Source organism: Knufia obscura, assembly GCF_036327395.1.
Source record: "Knufia obscura strain CCFEE 5817 isolate CBS 148926 chromosome Unknown scaffold_11, whole genome shotgun sequence".
NCBI classification, from domain to species: Eukaryota; Fungi; Ascomycota; class Eurotiomycetes; order Chaetothyriales; family Trichomeriaceae; genus Knufia; species Knufia obscura.
The window spans coordinates 213866-235627 of NW_027042697.1; the positions used below are offsets into that span (position 1 = coordinate 213866).

A 21762-nucleotide genomic window follows, 5' to 3' on the forward strand; every position below is an offset into this window, starting at 1 on the left:
GACAACGTGAATTGTTCGCCCATAAAGTGCACAATACAGACAACATGTTGCAGTTTTTGCTTGTCGTCGCTGTATGGGCCCTGGGCCTGGTTCCAGCCAGTTCTGCACTGCAACAACAGGTCCTTAGCTCCTTTGTGTTCACTCGATATGGAGATCGCACGCCTCTCTACTCTACTGACATGTCTATATTGACTCCATATGGCGCACAGCAGATGTACGATGTTGGCTCCAAATTCCGCGACCGATATCTCACCACCACGTTCTCCTCCACCGAGTCCACAGCCATTCGAGACATCTCTCATGACCAGCTCAACGCCAATGAGGTCTCGATCCTAACAACCGACGACCAGTATACAGTTGCCTCTGCACAAGCTTTCATGCAAGGCTTGTATCCTCCGCTGGCAGATGGCTCAAGCCAGAACTACAGTCAGATTGTTGGTGTATCAGACCTGGCGAATGGGACGAACGTTGTTGCGCCGCTGAACGGCTATCAATATCCCGAAATCAAGACTGCCTCATCCTACGACCTGAACTCGGTCTGGATCGAGGGAGCTAAAAATTGTCCAGCGTACACCGGTCGCCTTATCGAGTACTATAACTCATCCGATTACGACTTTCTCTACACATCGACCCTAGCTTTCTACCAGGGGTTGGAAGACGGCTTCTTGGATGAAGTGTTCATCCCAAAGAATCTAGGTTACTTCGATGCGTACTATATCTATGATTATTTGCAGTACCAGTACTTGCATAATAGTAGCGTCCGGAACACAATCTCGGAGGTGAACATGACTAGGGCTGAGATTTTAGCGGCGAATTGGGTGTATGCGCTTTACAATAATGCTACAGGTTAGTTGTGAGGTTCACTTCTGAGATCAATCACTTACCATTCTTGCAGATCCAGTCAAGTCGATCGCTGGTCGAAGTCTTACTGCACAGATTTTAAACACCTTTACAAATGCTATTAGCATGGAAGGTCGCACCAACAAGCTCAATCTATGGTTCGGTGACTTTGAACCCATGGTGTCATTTGCTGCTTTGGCTAGATTGACCAGTGACCAGAACGCCATCTTCTACAACGTGCCACCACTTGGATCGAGCTATATCTTCGAGCTTGTTTCGATGCTTCCAGAGGGCGACTCGGACAACACTTTCCCAGATACGTCAGACATGTATGTGCGGTTCTTCTTCCAGAACGGCACAGACGAGTACTCCCAGCTCGTTGCATATCCACTATTTGGCAGGAGTCCTAGTCAGACGTTGATCCCATACTCCGAATTCGTTAGCGGCCTCTCTGAATTCAGTCTGAATGGGATCAAAGAGTGGTGTGAGATTTGCGGAAGCTATAGTATCTTCTGTCCGGCGTACACCGGCATCGACAATTCGCCCATCGGCAGCAAGTCTCGCCGACATGGTTTGTCACCAGTTATTGCGGGAGTCATTGGGGCCCTCGTTGCTCTTGCAGTAGCTGCTATTCTGTTTGGGTTGCTCATGGCTCTTGGGGGTGTGAGAGTGCATCGCCAAGGAGGAAAGAGAAGGTCTGATATGGCTGGCTTCAAAGGCTCGCAAAAGCTTGCGAGTGACCAAGATATGACCATTCCAAAGGGTGGAGCAGGGGCTACGGTAATATCAACCGACCCTGATGGTGTGAAAGGGCACGAAAGAGGAGGCAGCTGGGAGTTGGGGGACAAGGCGAAGAGAGAAGAGGCTGGTCAGATGGGCGCAATCACTGCACCACAAGTGCAACGGCCTAGCTATGAAGATGACGAGATTCAGGTGAACCCTTATGCCCCAGCAGTGAAGCCTCACGATCAAGTTTGAGCGCATTGAAGTCGCCCCGTCGTTGGAGTGGCAGGTACCACAATTGATATCGCTTTGCTATGGGTACTGGTTATCAGAAAAAGGCTTCTTCGCCCTTCACTCACCCATCTCTTCTGCAATCTGTTATCGATCTGCCCCTCTTCTCGATCGTCTAGCAACGCCTTTCCACGTGGCTTTGCTATCATATCTGCTTATCGTCTATCAATATTTTCAGCATCAACAATCTCCTGATCGCGTTCTACAACAGCACATCTGTCTATCTATATTCGTCGAGTTGCGCCTTCCCAAAGTACCTGTCAGACTATTGCGACTGCCTTTTGAACAGGCATCATTCCTACTATGAGGTAAGTAAACTTCCTTCGCTCCTTCCCACCACCAGAAAGACCTCGCAGCTACGTCAGTAATTTCTGCAAAGTCTGCTACCACTCAATCCTCTCATCCACATCTCTGGCTGGTCTTCGTTCTTTTCTTGGGGCTCAATCAGCAAATCCGCGCAGCCGGCGCCAGTCACGCCTTTTGGTGTTTTGGCTATTCCTTCACTGACTTCACAACTCTGGCTGCCTTCCTGCCACAATGCCTGACATTGAACAGAACAAACCCATATCCCAAAAGTATCGATATTCTATTCCACAGCTGTTAGCGCTGGCATCAACAGCATTTATTCGATTCGACCTAGCCAAATTCAGCTACGACGCTGCGCGTGGTAAGTCATTCCATCAAGTCGAGTCTGTACAGCTCTGACCGATTCCGCAGCTGGAGTGGTCCCTTCGTTGGGTGACTGCGCCATGACCTCAAGAAAAAGTTCTGCCAGCTTGCTCAGAGGCGGCAACCCCGAAACAGCCAGCTCAGCGGACGTCCTTCTCTACCAGGGTAATCGTGTCGTCCGTCCTGACCGACAGCCAAATCTGCCCCCACCGGTTGAACGCCAGAAAGATGAAGGCTTTGCAACATTCCTCAAGAAACACTCCTCCCCTACGCACAACCGTGTCACTGCTGGAGGTCGGATTGTGCCCATGGAGCCTCGATCACCACCGCCATTTTCACTGTCCGGAAATATGACAAATCGCCCTCAAGCTGTGTCTGGAGGACAGCAGTTTCAAGACCCCAAGAACAATGGAAACAATGACTGGATTCCAGCTGGTCAACATGGTCAGGATTCGAGTCAGCCATATCTACATCATATGCCTGCCGGGCATCGCTTCCTCGATGTCGAAGCTGGCTATACTGCAGCCCTGGATGGCAGTCAAAACCAAGACATTGGCGTCGACGGTTTTGTGCACAACCAGTATGATACTCGAATGGCTACCAACAGTGTCTCTCAACCAATGCCGCTGGGTCGCTCATATGTCCCTGCGCAGCAAATGGGCGGTCCTGTTATGCAACAGCCTGTGCTTGCTCAACACTGTGGCATGGCACCCTATCAAGCCACCGCTATGGTGAATCCCATGGTCGGAGGGCCTGTGGGCGATCAATACAATTCTGCAGCAGCTTGGGGAAACTTCAATCAGCCTTACCAGCAATATGCACAGCAGGTCATGTCTGCTCAAGAGCTGCTCGCAGCATATCAACAACACTATGACCAGCTGGACCAGCAGCTCAAGAGCATCGACCGTCACAGAGCTATGAACAGTCTCGACCACGGTCTGGCAGAGCAGCGTCGGACCATTGTCCAGCTGCGCTCTGATGCGAAAGACCTGGTCAGGCAATACCAAAGCATGCTCGGTCTCAAGCGAATGATCGACTCGTCGGAAGAAAGCTTTACTACCGGCTTCAACGTTGAAGCAGCTCCGTATGTTCCCGCCAGCAAGGTCGCCACAACAAGCCACATTCCTCACAAGCCATCATTCGATACCATGCCAGTGATGCCACCTATCGAGAGGCCTAGAGGCAGTGTACAGCGACGAGCTATTCCAATTGTCCCTCCGCCCGAAAGAGTCAATCACAATGGCACAGCTGAGCAGAACAATGCCGACGACTCCATACTTCACGACTCGATTGAGGTCGATGAGTGGGGCGTTAGTAAACGACCCGCCCCTCCAGAAGTGAGACGAGAGCAGAGCGAACTTTCCGATATGATAGGAAGCGTACGCCGCCATCAGATCAGTAGCCAACACGAGTCTCCAGAATATATGTCAGACAGCCAGCACTCTGGCGAATCTTCTGAAGATGTCGCCGACGACGTCGCAATGCCGCTGGTCATACCACCGAGTGATAGCCCACCACGCGATCAGCTCGATGAATACCTCCAGATAATCAAAGCCATGGGCCAACCAAAAGGGACCATCACCCAGCTTCGGCAGATCCACGGCGGCGTTATGGACGTCGAGGGTCAGGGTCTGGATTTGAGTGCTGTTCCTTTGCCATCCTCCCTTCAGGCTCAGAATAGCTGGTCGAAGGTGGACTCGATGCGAAGTAGAGCTCCTAGGGATGACCAAACGTCGATGATGCCAGTGGGCCCAATACCAACAGAGATGTAAGTACGCGAAGCTCGTGCAATAGTATACACACTGACATCAGCAGGTTCGGTGGCAAAGAGAACTTTTCGGTCACACCTATGGGTCATCAAAAAGCGGCAACAGACGCTTTTCTTGCTCAATTTAACGCTGTTGATGATAACATGGCATTGACCGCGAGGCATGAGACTCAATCTCTTCGTACCACATCCAACAGTCGTGTCCTACAGGATGGACGCAAAGTGGCTGAAAATCAGGGACCAGATTCTATGAGGATGGATTCCACGGAGTACCTAGCAAAACAAATGGCCGTTACCGCCATCGGTTCTGGCACGCCGCAACCTATCGTCGCCAGAAGGGAAACTGACCACGACCTTATTGATTCAGCTGCATCATTCTCGCCCGACAATCTGAACAATAAGGGCTACTCATGCGTCAGTGTCCAGAACATTCACGCTGTTGGTAGTCTGCCAAACAACTTCGATGGAATAGTTGAGAGTCGACAGAGTGTTCAGGCTCAGCTCGCCGCTGCTGGCAACAAGACGAAAAGCCCAAAGAGCCCAAGATTCTTGCGTCGGCATGGAGGCAACGGTGGTGCTTAGTACGGACCATACTGCCGTGAAATCTTCGAAAGAGCCCTCATGCAAAGCAACAACAACAACAGATCAGCCAAACCTAACTTCAACTAATAAGTACATCACAGCGATTCTCGCATCACTTTATCGAACCATTTCCAGGAAGCAGCAGGGAGGAAGAGTTGGATGTTGCATATGTTGACCGGGAGATGCATAGATATTGGTGTATCGGAGGAAGCTCAGGACAGGAACATATCGTAGAAGATCCTTGGAGCGTGGAAAGCACAAAATTCAGTCAGAAGTAGAAATGCACGGTTGTAATGGTAGAGTAATGGTTGAATATGTCTGTCGGTTGGCAATTACATCGAGATCAGCTTCATCATACGTCAGATAACAAGAATACCATTCAGCCGTCGGTCTTCAACCGATGGCAAAAATCTATGGATAGCACGTCCGCTGTGAGGGCTGCTGAGATGTTGAAGTTGTTCGCCTCCGAAGCTCTCCACTTCGTGCCTGGATGCAGGCCAGCGGAGGAGCACGGCCGCAGCGCAACAGCCATCCCCGACCACCATATTCAAAGACAAACTACAGTACATAGACTACTACACACTTCCCTTCAATACTTTCCGAATTTCTGCAGTCTGCCCTCATTCTGCTGCTGACATGCCCATTTATTGATTGCAAGAAGTACAGAAGTCCTTGTTTGCAGTATCACTTGCCCAGACTGCGCCTGCTGTACCTGTCACAATCGCTCTGACATAGCGATCGACATACGTTGATTTCCAATCCTCGGTTTCACCCTCCCCACGAACATCACTTCCAAATGCTTGACATGGCTGCACAGAGATAGCAGTTTCCGCCAACGAAACATTGAACAAATCGAACCTGCTTTCTTCCGCTCACCGCCTTCGCTCACACATCCATAACATAACCGCCGTCCATATCTGTGGAACCATTCATTTGGCACGCTACAGTCATGACCACGGAGAAACGCAACTTCTCTGGCATCTCTTTCTCCTCCAAGAAAAGCCAATCATCTGAAGGGCATGTAGCGACCTCAACGAAGCTCAAGAACTTCTTCCGCATAAATAGCAATGGGGGCCAAACCACAATAGGCGCAGATGGACTGCCCACGCCTAAATCAGAAGCAAAGACTACAAAGTCCTCAAGAATATTTCCTGGCCTTGGTCGAAATAGGTCAACAACCACGGCAAGTGAAGGAAATGCTCTAGAAGACGCAGTCTCGCCGACTGCGCATGCCAACCCATACTTCGTTCACCAGGGACCCCCAAACCTACGACATCACAATGATGGAAGTGTTCCACCCTCCCCACCTGATACTCCCAAAGTACAAGTCAACGGCGCAGAAAGGCAGCCTGACAGCCCAGTTACGGCAGGCAAAGAAGAGCTGGCTCGGAAGTTGAGAAGGGTGGCATCAGCGCCCAATGCACAAGGTCTATTCACCAAGAGTGGGACAACCCGTGAAAGGCCAAATACAGCAGAACTTGGGAAGGAACCTGTGATAGTGCAGCCGGGGCCGGAACCAACAGTTGACATGGCGACGAATTCCGACGCCGGGAAGGTCGCCAACGGTGATACAATAGCTACTGCTATGAACTTGCCCCTTCCAGGTCAGATACGTCAAGCTGCTGCATTTAGGAGGACCTACAGTTCGAATTCTATAAAAGTTCGCAACGTTGAGGTCGGGCCTGGCAGTTTCGACAAGATCAAGCTTATTGGCAAAGGCGACGTGGGCAAGGTATACTTGGTAAGAGAGAAGAAGTCTAACAGGCTTTATGCCATGAAAGGTATGTTATGAGATTGCCGCATACTCGAACGAGACTAACCGATGATAGTATTGAGCAAAAAGGAAATGATCAAGAGGAACAAGATCAAGCGAGCACTCGCCGAGCAAGAAATCCTCGCCACGAGCAACCACCCATTCATCGTTACTCTCTACCATTCTTTCCAGTCAGAAGACCATCTTTATCTATGTATGGAGTACTGCAGCGGCGGTGAGTTCTTCAGAGCATTGCAAACGCGACCCAACAAGTGTGTTGGAGAAGACGATGCTCGATTTTATGCCGCAGAGGTCACGGCCGCGCTCGAATATCTACATCTCATGGGCTTTATATATCGGGATCTCAAGCCAGAAAGTGCGTCCAACAGTCCGCGGCGTGCATTGGCAAAGCTGACCTTCTCTAGATATCCTACTACACCAATCAGGACACATAATGCTTTCAGATTTCGACTTGTCCAAACAGTCAGACGCCGGAGGTGCCCCGACCATGATCCTCGGAAGCCGAAACAGCTCGAACCCGACAGGTTACCCGCTGGTCGACACGAAGTCGTGCATAGCGGATTTCAGAACAAATTCTTTTGTCGGAACCGAAGAATATATCGCACCCGAAGTGATCAAAGGCAATGGTCACACAAGCGCTGTTGACTGGTGGACTTTGGGCATTCTCATATATGAGATGCTCTTCGGCACGACTCCTTTCAAGGGTAAGAACCGGAATGCTACCTTCGCCAACATCTTGCGGGACGATGTACCCTTCCCCGGTCATGCTGGGGCGACTCAGGTCTCGAAGTGAGTAACCTCTGATGTCTCGTTCAATATGGCAGCTAATATGTACAGCTTATGTAAAAACGCCATTCGTAAACTGTTGATCAAAGACGAGGTCAAACGGCTTGGTTCACGAGCAGGCGCATCGGACGTCAAGAGTGACCCTTTCTTCAAGCCTATCACATGGGCGCTACTCCGACATATGAAACCACCCATGATCCCACATCAAGGCCGAGCAATTGACACCATCAACTTCCGAAGTGTGAAGGAAAGCGGCAGTATTGATCTCGGCAACAGCGCCAAAATGCTCAAAGGAGTACCTCTCGATTCTGGCATGGCGACACCAGCAAATGAGATGCAGGATCCCTTCCTGGAATTCAATAGTGTAACACTGTATCACGATGACGAAGACACGCAAGCAACGACTCACGAGGGGCCATTACCAAATGGTCGATAGAAGGAAAAGAATGCATTTGTGGAGCTCAAAAAGAAAGAGGCGTTTAGCATTGTGCTTACTTGTGTTTGCTTGCGTGGTATCTACTCGCTAGAGCTGTACATAGTCAGCTGCGGCCTGTCGTTCGAGCTCTGGAATAGGTGCTCTGCTTGGGGCTTACTATGAGACGAGAGGCATCCAAGCGTTTTGGTATGGCGTTTGGTAGAGCAGCGTAAGGGGGGAGCACTGGGTGCTCACGAGCATGATTGTACAGCTAAGACGTAGATGTGACTATCACTCCCATGCAACAATTGCACAAGATGAATTTGGCTGTCTACCGTATTGATTCAGTGGAACCTGCACTGTGGCACACATCCATCAAATTCCCGCCTTTATCCTCTCGTACCAGGCTATGATTTTGCCAGTATGCTGATGGACAGCCTCGGGTGGTGATCAGAGGGTCAGGTCTCGGACGTCGGGACGGGAGGCCCACGTGCTATTCACGGTGGGCCTAACAGAGTTTTTGAAGGAGCCAATAGCTGACCGCCATTTTCACACGCATGCGCGCTATGAGGTATGTTGCGGCTAAGCAACCAAAGATTCACACAAGCCGCTCATCATCCCTTCACCTGCCGCACGCTGCGCATGCTTCAAGTGCTGCTCACTTCTGGTACTGGTACTGTGCTCTTGCTCCTCCTGGATTTGCCGAGCTTGCATCTGTGACCGCTTTTGCTCTACAAACGACGAACTCTCATCCACTAGTGACTGCGTCCATTGTTCTCGAGTACACCTGCGAACAAAATGCTGTGTCAATCTGCGACTACTGTACCTGTTTGTCGTGTGCGATTGAGATCTCAACCAATACTGTGATCTCGAGGCCACGCTCTTGCTATTTTCTTTGTTTGTCCCAGTCAAACTATAGTTAATCCGGGGAGGCTTGTCTGATTCTACTATTCGCTACGCAAACATCTACAACTCTACTCAAGATGAAGTTTGGACGAAATCTCCCTCGAAACCAGGTGCCGGAGTGGTCCATACACTATATCAACTATAAAGGGCTCAAGAAGTTGATCAAGAATACACAAGAAGCTGGGAAACCTGACCAGAAGCCTGATCTTGCCGGTAGGATTGGAGTTGCATTGCTCCAGACGAGTTCTGTTCTTAACCACATACAGGCTTCTTTCATACATTAGATCGAAACCTCGAAGACGTCGACCACTTCTATAGCAAGAAGTACCAGGATCTCGCGCGACGGCTGAAGCTGCTTGAGGATCGGTATGGTTCGACTGAAGAGAGTACACAGCAGCTTGAAAAGGAGGAAAGGGAAGACCTTCTTGCTGCATTACTGGAGCAGCGCGGACAGTATCGCAAGCTGCAGTGGTATGGCGAGGTCAATAGAAGAGGATTTGTCAAGATCACAAAAAAGCTAGACAAGAAGATAGAAGGCTCTCATGCGCAGAAGAAGTACCTCACACTGAAGGTTGACCCTTGCGCGTTTGCCACAAACTCGGATCTTCACAAAGCGCTTGAAAAGATCAATGACTGGATAGCATTGCTCAGCGAAGCAGCCGACGCGGAACAGACCGCGGGGGAAGCAGTCAGACCACAAAAGCTTCATCGGTCAGCATCGAAGCAAGCCTTGAGGATACCGGATGCTAGCTGGGCGCTGCTGGAGCAGTACATTAGAAAAGACGACGCTTCTGGCGCACAAGAGATATTGACCCGAACCAAACAAGAGCTTCCTGATATCTCTGAGCGGCAGTTCCAGCAATTCCTGAAGGGTCTGCTTCAACGAGCCATTGTTTCGCGGAGTCGGCAATGCATCACTTTCTTGCTAGCACAGATCGTCTTCCTCGACGATGCGGAGGACATGAACAAGCGAAACTGCATTCATCGGCTAGTCATCTCTGTCGGTCGAACATATGCCAATGCTGATAAGAGCGCCACCGCTGAGGTAGCTGACGCCGAGTCACAACTCTACAGTTTCATTACGCCAGCAGCGTCCCCCTCAAAAATCTTCAGACAGATTGTGCAAAAGGACGACGAGCGCTCAAGCACATTGACCGAGGCAGATGAGCCGGTCCAATTCTTGCAGTTTCTCCTTCATAGTCTCAGCGAGGATCAAAGACTATCACTGGGCTCTAGAGACAATGCTGGCCGGACGCCTCTCCATTTCGCTGCAGAGTACGGAATGCGTGTCATGGCGCAGGTGATCATTGAGCATTTGAAAGCCTGGGGCATGTTCAACGTTAAGGACGGCATCGATGGACCTTTCTGGCAAGACAACGAAGGATGGGCACCGTTACATTTGAGTGTACTCGGTGGACATCCTCTCACTACTCAAGCTCTTCTAGATGCTGAGGCCACGTCCGGCGATCAGGCAGATGTGCCACAAGTGCGACGAAACTCTTCGAAGTCGTCGGCCGTCTTGGCTATTGCCACAAAGAACAACTTTATCGAAGTGGTTCGTACCTTGGTCAAGGCGTGCGTTGATATCAACTTACAGGACGTGCAAGGAGAGACGGCATTGCACGTGGCTGCTAGATACGGCCATGTGGAATGTGCTCAGATATTGCTCGAGGGTTCAGATGCTCAGAAGGCAGATACCGAGCTTCGAGAGGCTACCTATGGCTGGACGCCACTTCTGGTTGCCAGCGTCGATGGGCACCTTTCAATTGTCGAGCTTCTCATCGAAGCTGGGGCGGATCTCAATAAGCTGGACTGGTCTGGCTGGTCGGCTAAGGAGCATGCTGCTCTTCGTGGGCATATTCACCTCGCGTCACGACTGGCTGAAGTCACGCCCGAACCCGAGTCAGGCGTAGAAAGCTCGACTAGCACAGCTTCTAATTCACCGCCAAATGTGTCTGGCCTGACAGAACGACGGTCCAATGGTACTGGCAACACAAAGGGTAGCAATGTCAAGGTCGGAGAGACGATCAAGGAGTTCGGTCATAGATATTTGAAAGACAAATCTATGATCCTTGTCAGTCTCGGCACCATGGATATGCGAAAGTCAGGTCAGGCGGTCAATCTAGACCACGTCCCGTTGACTAACGCATCGTCTACCCAGCTTGACACGGCACTCTCAATGGTCGTGTCAGCGAAGGGTGCCGACGGCGAGCCTGATATCTTCGATTTGCCCGTACAAGACAATCTTGCGACAGAACCGATTGTTTTCCATGCCGCAGATCCTTCGAAGGTCAAGATCTTGTTTGATCTCGTCCCAACCTATGCTGGAAACCACGAAAAGATCATTGGGCGTGGCGTCGCTCTGCTGTCGAGCATCAAGGCCAGTCTTGGAGCCAAGCGGATGCCGTTGCAGGGTGACCTGAGTGTGCCCATCATGGCTGCAGGCGACCTTGAGGTTATTGGGTCTGTCACGTTCAACTTCCTTGTTGTTACACCATTTGCACATCCGAAGATGTCAGTCTCGCAAGAGCATACGTACTGGAAGAAAGTTGCTCAAACTATGGTCATTGGTCACCGTGGCATGGGCAAGAACTTTGCGCCAGGTCGAAGGTCGCTCCAATTAGGAGAGAACACGATTGAGTCCTTCGTTTCTGCGGCCAATCTGGGTGCTGAGTATGTCGAGTTCGATGTTCAGCTTACGAAGGATCACGTGCCTGTGGTATATCACGACTTTCTAGTCTCAGAGACAGGCATCGACGCACCCGTCCATACATTGACGTTGGATCAATTCCTCCATGTTAACGACTCCAGAACCCCCCGACAGTCACGACCGCCATCACCAGCTGCAGCACAAAACCCTACACTGAGAGACCTGAAGAAAGCAGCACGTGATCCCCGTGGCAGGTCAATGTCTGTAGGTGGTGGCCAGAACGATGTGGCGACCGACATGGAGGAGCGGATGAAGCACACTCGTGACTTCAAGAAAAAGGGTTTCAAGGGCAACAGCTACGGCAACCACATCCAATCGCCATTTGCAACACTAGAGGATCTCTTCAAGCAGCTACCATCTCAAGTTGGCTTCAACATTGAGATGAAATATCCAATGTTGAGCGAAAGCCAGGACGAGGAGATGGATTGGTATGCGGTCGAGTTGAACAGCTTCGTTGACACTGTGCTCACGAAGGTCTACGATCTCGGCGAGGGACGAAACATTATCTTTTCGTCCTTCAACCCAGATATCTGCTTGCTGCTATCCTTCAAGCAGCCGAGCATTCCGGTTCTGTTCCTGACAGATGCTGGATCAAGCCCAGTTGGCGACATCCGAGCCAGCAGTCTCCAGGAAGCTGTCAGATTTGCAGCACGGTGGAATCTGCTCGGTATAGTCTCGGCATGCGAACCATTTGTGATTGCACCACGGTTGGTTCGTGTCGTCAAGGAGTCCGGACTTGTCTGTGTCAGCTATGGCACGCTCAACAATCAGGAGGACAAGGTCAATCTCCAGGTCGAGCAGGGCATTGATGCCGTCATTGTCGATACTGTTCTAAAGATCAAGACAGGTATCAGTGAGGCAGCAGGCCGAGCAGAAAAGCTAATGCAGGACAAAGGTCTTTCTCCCGTGCATAAACCGGCAGATGCGAGGAGTGAAGTACGACAACAAGAGAATGCTTTGCTGGACCCATCGAGCGCAAACAAAGCAGGAAGCGTCACGAGTAGCGTTGCGACCATGTCTCTGAGCGGCGATGAGACGAGCGAGCAGTCTCTATCGGGATCTCCTCCGACGAGCACAACCGATCTGGCGGCGAAGGCGTTAGACAATGCGAAGACGAGACCCGCCTAGAATGCGAAGTATGTCGTACGCGGTCTGCCGCGGTGAGGAACATTATTATCGGCATTTGGGCGATGTGTTTCGGGCGACACTTCTTACCACGCTATCGAAGCCCTCACGTTTTCAGTCGAGCACATAGAGAATCTTCGTTATACAGCAACATCAGGCGAAGCAATCAACTTGCTCGGTTGCATGGAACCACCTAATCTTACTGTGCCAGCTAGTGCAGCAACATGGCATATACAACGAGCTTATGAGATAGAATTAAAGATATTGGAACGAGCCCAAATATTCCATCCGGAACTTATTTGGAATACGTGCCTCCACGTTGCTGCTGCCTCCAACACTGCTGACCAGCTAACCTTTATCAGATCGTCGATTTCCCCCTACCTTCAGTCCATAGTTGCCCTCTCCTGCATCTCTCCAAAAGAGCTTAGCGTTAGCGCGAGACTCACGCGTCTCTAGTAGAGATTTGACTACAGCCGTTGAGTGCACTGCATCAGACTGCTTGTCCTGGAGTCTCTCCATTAATAAACGATAAATGAGCAATATGACTACTCCACCCTTAATCCAGCGCTCAGCCTTCACGAGTACGCAGTGAGCCGTGCTCAACCACGACCTAGAGAATATTCCAGCAGCCGACCTCAGGCTTATCCTCAAAGATATATGTCGCAAGAACGAGGACCTAGCTCAAGCGCTGTACAGGTCACTTCGTCTCGAGATTCACTTCCATATACCAGCAATCTCACCAACTCACGTGGCAGCTCCCTGTGAAACGACGATCGTCGATTTGACACAAACTTCAGACCCTGAGCAGGAGAAGACGTCCCCAACCAGCAGGAAACGCAAAACTGTGGCTGACCAAGCAGTCGCGTCCCAGACACCAAAGAAAAGCAAGACCGGACCAAACCACGATCCCGATGCCCGCTGCGCAAACTGTGGTGAGCTTCTTACCGGCAGTGATGCAAATGAAGCCGGTGAATGCACGTACCACGACGGCGAACTCGAACCAAACTATGATGCTTTTCCAGACCATGATGAGGAGATTCATGGCCGAATCGACTGCGAAGAGATGCGGGTTGAATTTCCTGATCGCTTTAATTGGGATTGTTGTGACGGAACTAGTAAGGTAGATGGGTGCAAGAAGGGGCGGCATGTGGATTGGTCGGGGTTGTTGGAGGAGGCTACGGTGTATGCTCAACGGCGAATGGATGAATTGGGAGTGTAGGTGGGTGGACGGTATCAAGGTCTTGCTTAGTACAGTACCCCAGCCCGGGTGGACGCCCATGTCTCCTCGCTGCTGATGGTCAAACTTTCAATCTACTGTGTTGCAGTAAGTACTGATACTGCAGCTTGCTGGCCTTCTCAACCGAAAACTTTTGTGCTACGATGAATCGCTGCTTCCCTGTCGAGCCCAGTGTCCGCCGCTCCTACCACGACGCATCGTTACCACCGCAGCTTCCTCCCCTCGTGCAGCGCACTTTCCTCCCCCGAGTGCAACAGTCGTTCCTTCCACGCTTGTCACTCCGGTCGCACCATTCTTGTTCTCAATGTCGCACCTCCCTCCCTTACTAATTGCGATCGCTCCTTCTTCCAAAAGCTGGTCTTCGTCGTGCCTTCCTCCGACTGGGTCGCTCCTGCCTCTCAGCTAGATCATTCCTGTCCCTCCTTCTGGACTGCTAGACCGCACCGGGTGTGCATGAGAATCGTGACTTCCTTCGGTTGAGGTCACACCTCCAGGTACAATCAAAGTGATGGAAGAAGTCACGACCCATGGGTTGCGCCTTCCTTTATCTAATTTGCACCTTTCCTCTATCCCCACCGCGCCTCCCTTGCCGCCCTGCCGGCCCTTCCCAATATCATCGCGTGCGAGAAGAGGAAGGCACCACCGTGGACATGCAGGTTGCGCCTTCCTTGAGTTGGCTTGGCTTGCTCCTGTCTGAGATGGGGTCGCGCTTGCCTTTCCTCTTCTGCTTGGGTCGTGCCTTCCTTCTGTCCAGGTCGTTCCTTCCTTCTGTCCAGGTCGTTCCTTCCTTCTGTCCAGGTCGTCCCTTCTCTTGAGTACCTGAAACGTTGAGTCGCGCCTTCCTTGTTATGGTTGACCGGACCGCGCTTTCCGTAACGATGTCGTACCTTCCTTGGGCCGGGTCGCACCTTCCGAACGATACTGAGTTTGAGATGAGGAAGGCAGAGTCTATGGGCCGCGACTTCCCTATAGCTACGTCGTGCCTTCCCTTGCTTCGATCGTGCCTTCCTATCGCTTTCAAGTCAAAAGGAGAAGGCACGGCCTGTGGGGTCGTACTCGCCTCGTGTTGAGTCGTGCCTGCCATGTTTCGTGGGTAAGTTAAAGGGGAAGGCGCAATGGGTGAGATGTACCTGCCTTCTAGTGTACGGAGCGTTAGAGGAAGGTGCTAGGATAGATACTAATGGAGGGGCATCCGCAAAGACGACGGTGGAGGAAGCATGAAGAGGGTCTCAACGGCGAGGCCGTTGGTATTGTTCATACATTTGGTGAAGCTGTCAACACTCGATGGACTGCGGCCCTAGTAGCCACTTCGTCTGCATTGGTTGTGATGAATTCATCGTCGTAGTACTGTGCGACAAGGGCTGAAAGGACCCGATGCAGACGCATGTGTGCTGTTCGTTACTCGTCTCCTCCGTGCACTCCAATGACGGGCACTGCACCTGGCGGCAATGTTCCGAGCTCACAGATGACCATATCCAAGTAGTCCTTCGGCGTGACATCGTACATCAAATTCAACAGGTAAAGATTCGGCTGATCTCTCCACGACTCCAGTATCCCCTTCTTACTCGCCTCGTCCTCATCCTCTTTCTGCTCATCATCTCCACCCTTCTTCTTCCCTGCCCCTTTCTTCCCACTTTCTTCCTGTTTCGGCAAAACCGCACTCGTAAACGTCTGGCTCTCCTCCCTCTCAACCAACGCATCCGCATCACCAACCTCATTCAAACTCAGAGAGTCAACAGCCATCTTAGCCGTGAACTTGAGACTCTCGCCCAATACAATTACCGGCACCTTGTACTGCTTCGCCATCATAGCCACCATAGCGGTTCCACACCGACTGTACAGACTTCCATTCCCGAACATACCGCTTGCGCCCAGGAAGCACTTCGTGACGGAGTTCTGCTCGAGAACATCCGCAAGACCGGAGATAAGACAGTACACGACCTCGCACCCCTCCAGCTCTCCGCCCTCCCTCATCCCAGCCCGGAGTAATCCCTTGGCTAGATTCCGTCCCTCAAACAGTGGTCTTGAGTCCACAATCACAACCCTGAATTTCTTGCCCTCTTCCTTCGCGGCTTTGAGAAGAGTCTTCTCGACAACACTGCTCTTCCCATAGACTAGTATCGTTTCTCCACTTGCCTCAATCCGACTACACGCCTGACTAGCAATCACCTCCGAAGCCAATGTGACCTTCTCCCTAATGAAACCGTCCACCGCGTCACAGAGGAACTTCTTCGCATCATTGTCATCTAGATCCGGATCAAGCTGCGAGATCAGCTTCTTGAGCCATCTTATGGCGTTGCCTTGTGCTATACCTAGTGGTCTTGCGGAGGAAAGGAACGATATCTGGTGGCTGAGGTGGGTGGTTAGATGCCGTGACAGGGCTGTGGAAGGCGGAGTGGTATATGCTCTTATTACTCTCTTCAGCGTAAGGAGGAGGGAGAGTGTTCGCGCTGTGCTACCTGCGAGTGTCAGGCTTCGGAGATGCAGCGCTAGTGTGAGAACTGAGGGATGTATCTCTCGTGACGCAGTTGTAAGGGACGCTGGACGGGCGGAGGGGTAGAGATGCGATACGAGCGGTACTCTCTTCTCGACGTGTTTTTGTTGCGGCGGCTGTGCTGTCTGAGGTGTACTGGATGGTTGCTGTCCTGCCCGGAACGGTAACCGTACTGCACCTGGTTCCGGCGGCTGATTCGAGGGCCGTCTTTTATGTTGTGACTGTGGTGGCTGTAGTTGCTCTCCCTCTTTCTTGAATGACCCTCCCTGTGATGGTCTCCGCTTCACATCTGGTCTGCTAGAGGCTGCTGGCTGTGTCTGCTCTATCACCGCCTGCTCGCCCTTCTCTGCGACCTTTTCTGCTCTCCTTGCGGCCTTTTCTGCTGCTTTTTGTTTCTTGAGTTGTGCGCCTGTCAATTTTACGCCTGCGCCTGCCTCTGCTATGTTTTCTGCTGTGGTGGCATGTTTTGGCTGGGGTCGCTCTTTTTTCGCGCCCTTTTTGGATGTAGCGTCTTGTTCTGTGTTGGAATTTGTGGTGGGTGTCTGTTCTGCTATTGTGGCCGGGTCTGGGGTTGCTGCGAGGCTGGATGTGGGATTACTCGAGGGTATCGAGGTACCATTTGTGCTAGGCGCACTATCTGACATTGTGAGCGAGTCCTCTGTGTGCGGGCGTTTGTCTACGGGTTCTGTAGTGGTTGCGTCTGCAATCGTCGTGTTCGAAGTCGTAGGCTGATTGTGACTGTCTCCAGGATGTGAGTGGGGTTGATGTAGGAATTTGTGACTCGGACCTGCGAACTTTATTGCAAGGTTTAGATCGGATGCACTAAGGACATGGGTCCTTTTTTGCTGTAAAGAGAACCACATTTCATCGTGCCCAGTGAATTATGGTGGTCGAGGACAAACAGAATCAAAGAACATGTGTGTCAGTCTTTTGTCATTGTGCTATCTACAATTCGAGTCATGCTTGCTTCGATGGGCCTCCCTTGCACAAGCATTCCTAATTTGATACTATCCAATCATTTTCCAGTACCCAAACACCTCGCTCATCAAGTCGTTATTATCCTATGTTCTTGTACAATATCTATGTCTCAACACCGATACCAAACGCCTCATGATCTGCTGCTAGCCTCTGTTTGTGCATTTGCAGATCATTGAGCAGTGCTTCGAAGTCCGCTTGCATCTCGGCGTGCTCAGGATCCTCCTCCTCATCTTCAGTCTCCTGGCTCTCGTAGCTCTCATCTTCCCAGACCATCTCAGGAGTCGCCTCACGTTTGATCGGCTCCTCTTCCTCGACCTTGATCTTGATCGGGTTCCTCAACTCTTCAAGCACAAGTTTCAGATGTATATCCATGGCCTCTTTCTGAACCTCCAGCTGTCGGACCTTGGATTCGGATATGGCGAGCTTCTCCTCCATAACCTGAAGCATACCTTCATACTTGCTAGTGTACTCTCGAATCCTCTCAGACTGCAGGTCCTGCTCTTGCACTGCTTTGGCAAGCTGTGACGGAGCAGCCTGCTGCTGTTGGTTGAGTGTCCACCGCAGGCCTCGAATAGTCTCCTGCATCTCCTCGATCTGAGCATCCTTCTCAGCGGACGAAACATGGTCTTGGTTGACTGTGGCTTGCAGGCGGATGCGTTTAGCCTGGTCAGCATATCTCAACGTTGACAATGTCTCGTCATAATCCGAGGGCGCAATGCACGCTATCATGGCTGTTTTCGAGTTACCTCCAAGCGAGTCCTTGAGCAGCCATGTCAAGATCGAGTCTCGAAAGGGCACAACATCTCGTCGATTCCTGCCTCCTTGTCGTGCGGCCTTGGGATCAGCCAGCGCAGCAATAACCCTCCCAAGAGTTGTGAGTGATTTGTTGATATTTCCTCCTTCTCTCAATCTTGCACCAGTGGCTTCAGTGGCCTTTGCTCTTTCCGAACCTGCCAAGTCCACCAACCGGATCCGTGCCAGTCGTTCTGTTGTCTCATCTGTTTTGTAGTCATGGTGTATCTGCTTCAGCATGATGGTAAACACGGCATGCGACCGTGACGATGTGTCGTTCATCTTTGTGCTCGCGACCGTCCTCGAATTGTCTCCCATCCTCATGTACCTCAAGATCTCACTGTAGTTCTTGACCTGAATTTCGGTCAGGTCCTTCACATACGGTCCTTCCGCAGGCGACTCTCGGATCTTCAGATACGACGGCGGGTCCGTCCTCGGCTGAAAGAGATCACGAACGTGCTCGTTGTAGACTTCGAAGTATGATACTCTTACGCTATAGCTGACGTTGGCGCTCTCGTTGTTCTCGATCCGCTCGAAAAGGTCCTCGCATGTTCGTGGTATCAGTCCTGGCTGATCTGGCGTTCCCATCATTGTGTAACTTTTCCCGGATCCAGTCTGCCCGTAAGCAAATATGCAAGTGTGGTAGCCTTCAAAGTTGTGGTCTAAGAACTCTTCTCCCAAGCAGTTATACACCTCTTCTTGGTGGGCATAGTGCTCGTCTTCCAGATCATGCGACCAGAACGATTTGTCGAAGGTGAATGATTTCTCCTCGGTTATTTTCCGTGACTGAGTCCTTGAGTTGGCTAGATCACTGCCTGGTGGGGGGAGTAGTCGTGTCGTCTCCGTCGCAGGATCCATCTCGATTAAGCATTCAGCTCCTCTGTCGTTTTCTGTGTTTACCAGTCAGTACTTGCGCAAGCACCATGGGTTTGTCGCATGGCTTACCTCGGGGTAAGAATGCTCTGACTCTGACCACAACCTTGACGTTTCCAGGCCCTGCGCTGCTGCTTGGTCTACTATCGTCGACCAAGACCGGCGTCTTGCTCCGCAGCGACGGGCTACTAGCTGTACTGCCATTGTTGGCGATCGAGGTCTTTCCTTTCTTTCGCGCTCCGGGGCCTAAACTTGGTGCCATGATGTCGATGGGTATTGGTAATAGTCTTGAACAATATTCTATCAAGGTCAGGTAGCGATGTCGACGAAGAGCATGCATGTATCGCGGGCTGATCCATCGACTAGAAGTGGAGCTAAGAACTTTTTCGGTAATAGTGGGTGGATGAGGCAGCGCGACGGATTCGAGTTAAACAGATCGACGTCATCTCTGTCACTGCGGCAACGAACTCTGTTTTCCCCTTCTCCCTCGACTAGCGACACCATCTTCATCGTGTAGCAGAGTGATTGGACCACGAATGAATACTTGCCAAAGTGAGGCTGGAAAACGAACTTGGGGTGTATTGCATCCCAACGCTGGCCTCTAAATTCGGATGATTGGGTATCATTATCAACACACATCTACGCAGGACCGCCCTTAGCCAATAACTCCTCGCCAATCTCCTTAAGAAGCGGCTCCTTCGCAAACACGTCCATCTTCGCCTTTTCCTTCAGCGACGCTCTGACATCCATCGCTACACACAAATCCCAAATCGACGACTCCACAGGTCCAGCATACAACATCAGACCCAGTGCCATGAGTAAAGAGTGCAGCGTTTCCTTGTTCTGCTCTTCTTTGACCACTGCATCGACCAATGCCGCCTCTAGGTCTCCCCTACTTGACATGTCGAGCCGGTCTGGTCGACCATCGAACCTCTCGTTGTGATCGTACGCAGCAACATTGTATATCAGTGCTGCAGCTAACAAGCGAGCGTTGTTATGTTCTGCTAATAAACAGCCCGATGCCAGCCGTTCTATCATGCTGCGAAGGGCCGTATTAGACTCGTCAAGTAAAGCATCTTGGAACACAATCGAGCCGAAAAGGTTGCAAAATAATTGTAGCGTGACAGCCTGGAGATTGTATGGCGCAGTGCTAAAGTCCTTATCGGCAGGAACGATCAACTTCAGCGTGCGATGTTCCTTCTCTGCAGCCAGAAAGCTGCTCACTCTCATATCGGCAGTTGCAATCCGCAGAAGATCGATGACTGCGAAGTGTACCTCGGTCGGCAGTCTTGTAAAGTTTTCTGCAAACCAGTCGCTGAAACCGTGCAAATTCGTGACAGGCGTCTCAGCCATACCGTTCTTCTCGCGAGACCCGATATACTCGACTAGCTCCTGAACTGGTCGGTCCTCAGCTGGCTTGCCGATTTTGCTCAACAGCTTCTCCATCGGCGGCACCTTGTTGTACATGATCGGCGTGCGTATCTTCTGCTGTAGACTCGGCAGTCGTAGTTTAGTGTGAGCATGTTGGGGAGACCCCATCTGCACAAGCAGCCGGATATTACCACGCAGTCGTGCTTCATGCGCACCGCTCCACTCCTGATCCTTCTTCCCTTTCAGAAAGGTGATGAAGGTCGGTGTTGCCCGAACTTGATATCTCATGCCGATGTCGTGGACCTTGCTGACGTCCACCTTGATTAAAGTTGCCTTATCGCCTGCTTCGGCAGCCAACTCATCGTATGCTGGGTACACAATCTTGCACGGCGGACAAGTAGCTGAGGTGAAAAAGATGGCGGCACAAGTGTTCTCCGCAGCTTTCAGCAGCCGATCTAGCTCGGTCACGTTCTGCGGGTAGTGAACTCGACCGGATTGAGCTGCTACTGTTGTCCCATTCGAGAATGCTGCCGTTGCATGCTTGTGATGTATGGCTGCCCCGTTAGTAGCCGGAACTTTGTGAACACCATTCGAGGCCGCTGCTGGTGTTCGCCTGACATCCTGCCCCGCCGCGGCATCTGGTGCTTGTGTCATCTGGCGCATTGACTGATCAAGCTGGCCTCTGAGCATCTGGCCCATTGGTGTCCTCAGGAAGGTCTCAGGAAGACTGCTGATTTCTTCCGGTATCGATTTGCCCACCAGGAAGACTGCCAAGTCCTGGGAGAAATTGTTACAATTGTGTAGGAACAGGTCGTAAGACTCAGGCGTGTAGATTGCTTCCAGTGACTCCAGGTACTCGTCTATCACCTCCCGCGGCAACTCCGTCCTCCCCATAGGCACGACCTTCATCGGCCGGCCATGGTGAGTAGAACCTGGCACCTTCCGATGTATGCCCTGTCCGAAGAAGTACTCCACCCCACCAAGAACAATTGCTGTATGGTATATCGCATCAATTTGTATCCCGGTCAACATACGCGAGTACTGCCTCGCCATGCCTCTAGAGAGGTCATAGACATAGAGTTCAACATCCATCTTGACGCCGTACGCCCGCAATATGCAAGAAAGAAGCAAAAGGATCACAACATGTCTATGTAGGACGTTATCACCAACCAGGCTTGCGGCCAGGCGGCAAAAGTACGTCAGCAGAGGTTCGGAAGGTGATCGATGGCAAACGAAGATCTGCTGCAACGTTGATCATCCGCTCGTGGCCCTTGCATGAATGAAGATGCCTGAACTTTGGGTCTGCGCGTCATTTCCAGGCTCCCTGCGGTGACCTTTGTTGGATACTGAAATGAGCATGGACCGCGTCCCAGCGCAGTCCATAGAGAGTAGTGCTCATATACTGTGTCCCATGTAAGCGCGACATAT

General features: G+C 51.4%; 7 protein-coding genes across 7 annotated transcripts; 4 read left to right on the forward strand and 3 right to left on the reverse strand.

Annotated features, from left to right (window-relative positions):
• Positions 1-179: 179 nt before the first annotated feature.
• Positions 180-1818, forward strand: PMZ80_008374 (uncharacterized protein; the record flags this gene model as incomplete). The annotated part of the gene is made up of 2 exons (XM_064876774.1): positions 180-846; positions 896-1818. The coding sequence occupies 2 exons, from the start codon at positions 180-182 to the stop codon at positions 1816-1818; spliced, it is 1590 nt and encodes a 529-aa protein (XP_064727161.1).
• Positions 1819-2391: 573 nt separating this feature from the next.
• PMZ80_008375 (uncharacterized protein) lies at positions 2392-4873 on the forward strand (the record flags this gene model as incomplete). The annotated part of the gene is made up of 3 exons (XM_064876775.1): positions 2392-2521; positions 2572-4291; positions 4339-4873. 3 exons carry the CDS (start codon positions 2392-2394, stop codon positions 4871-4873), a joined length of 2385 nt encoding a protein of 794 aa, XP_064727162.1.
• Positions 4874-5822: 949 nt separating this feature from the next.
• On the forward strand, positions 5823-7869 carry NRC2 (serine/threonine protein kinase, AGC; the record flags this gene model as incomplete). Its single annotated transcript, XM_064876776.1, has 4 exons — positions 5823-6654; positions 6703-7002; positions 7052-7436; positions 7485-7869. The coding sequence occupies 4 exons, from the start codon at positions 5823-5825 to the stop codon at positions 7867-7869; spliced, it is 1902 nt and encodes a 633-aa protein (XP_064727163.1).
• A 962-nt stretch (positions 7870-8831) lies between these two features.
• GDE1 (Glycerophosphocholine phosphodiesterase) lies at positions 8832-12592 on the forward strand (the record flags this gene model as incomplete). Its single annotated transcript, XM_064876777.1, has 2 exons — positions 8832-8967; positions 9021-12592. 2 exons carry the CDS (start codon positions 8832-8834, stop codon positions 12590-12592), a joined length of 3708 nt encoding a protein of 1235 aa, XP_064727164.1.
• Positions 12593-15224: 2632 nt separating this feature from the next.
• On the reverse strand, positions 15225-16964 carry PMZ80_008378 (uncharacterized protein; the record flags this gene model as incomplete). Its single annotated transcript, XM_064876778.1, has 1 exon — positions 15225-16964. One exon carries the CDS (start codon positions 16962-16964, stop codon positions 15225-15227), a length of 1740 nt encoding a protein of 579 aa, XP_064727165.1.
• Positions 16965-17400: 436 nt separating this feature from the next.
• On the reverse strand, positions 17401-19225 carry PMZ80_008379 (uncharacterized protein; the record flags this gene model as incomplete). The annotated part of the gene is made up of 2 exons (XM_064876779.1): positions 17401-18980; positions 19036-19225. 2 exons carry the CDS (start codon positions 19223-19225, stop codon positions 17401-17403), a joined length of 1770 nt encoding a protein of 589 aa, XP_064727166.1.
• A 377-nt stretch (positions 19226-19602) lies between these two features.
• On the reverse strand, positions 19603-21426 carry PMZ80_008380 (uncharacterized protein; the record flags this gene model as incomplete). Its single annotated transcript, XM_064876780.1, has 1 exon — positions 19603-21426. One exon carries the CDS (start codon positions 21424-21426, stop codon positions 19603-19605), a length of 1824 nt encoding a protein of 607 aa, XP_064727167.1.
• Positions 21427-21762: the final 336 nt, after the last annotated feature.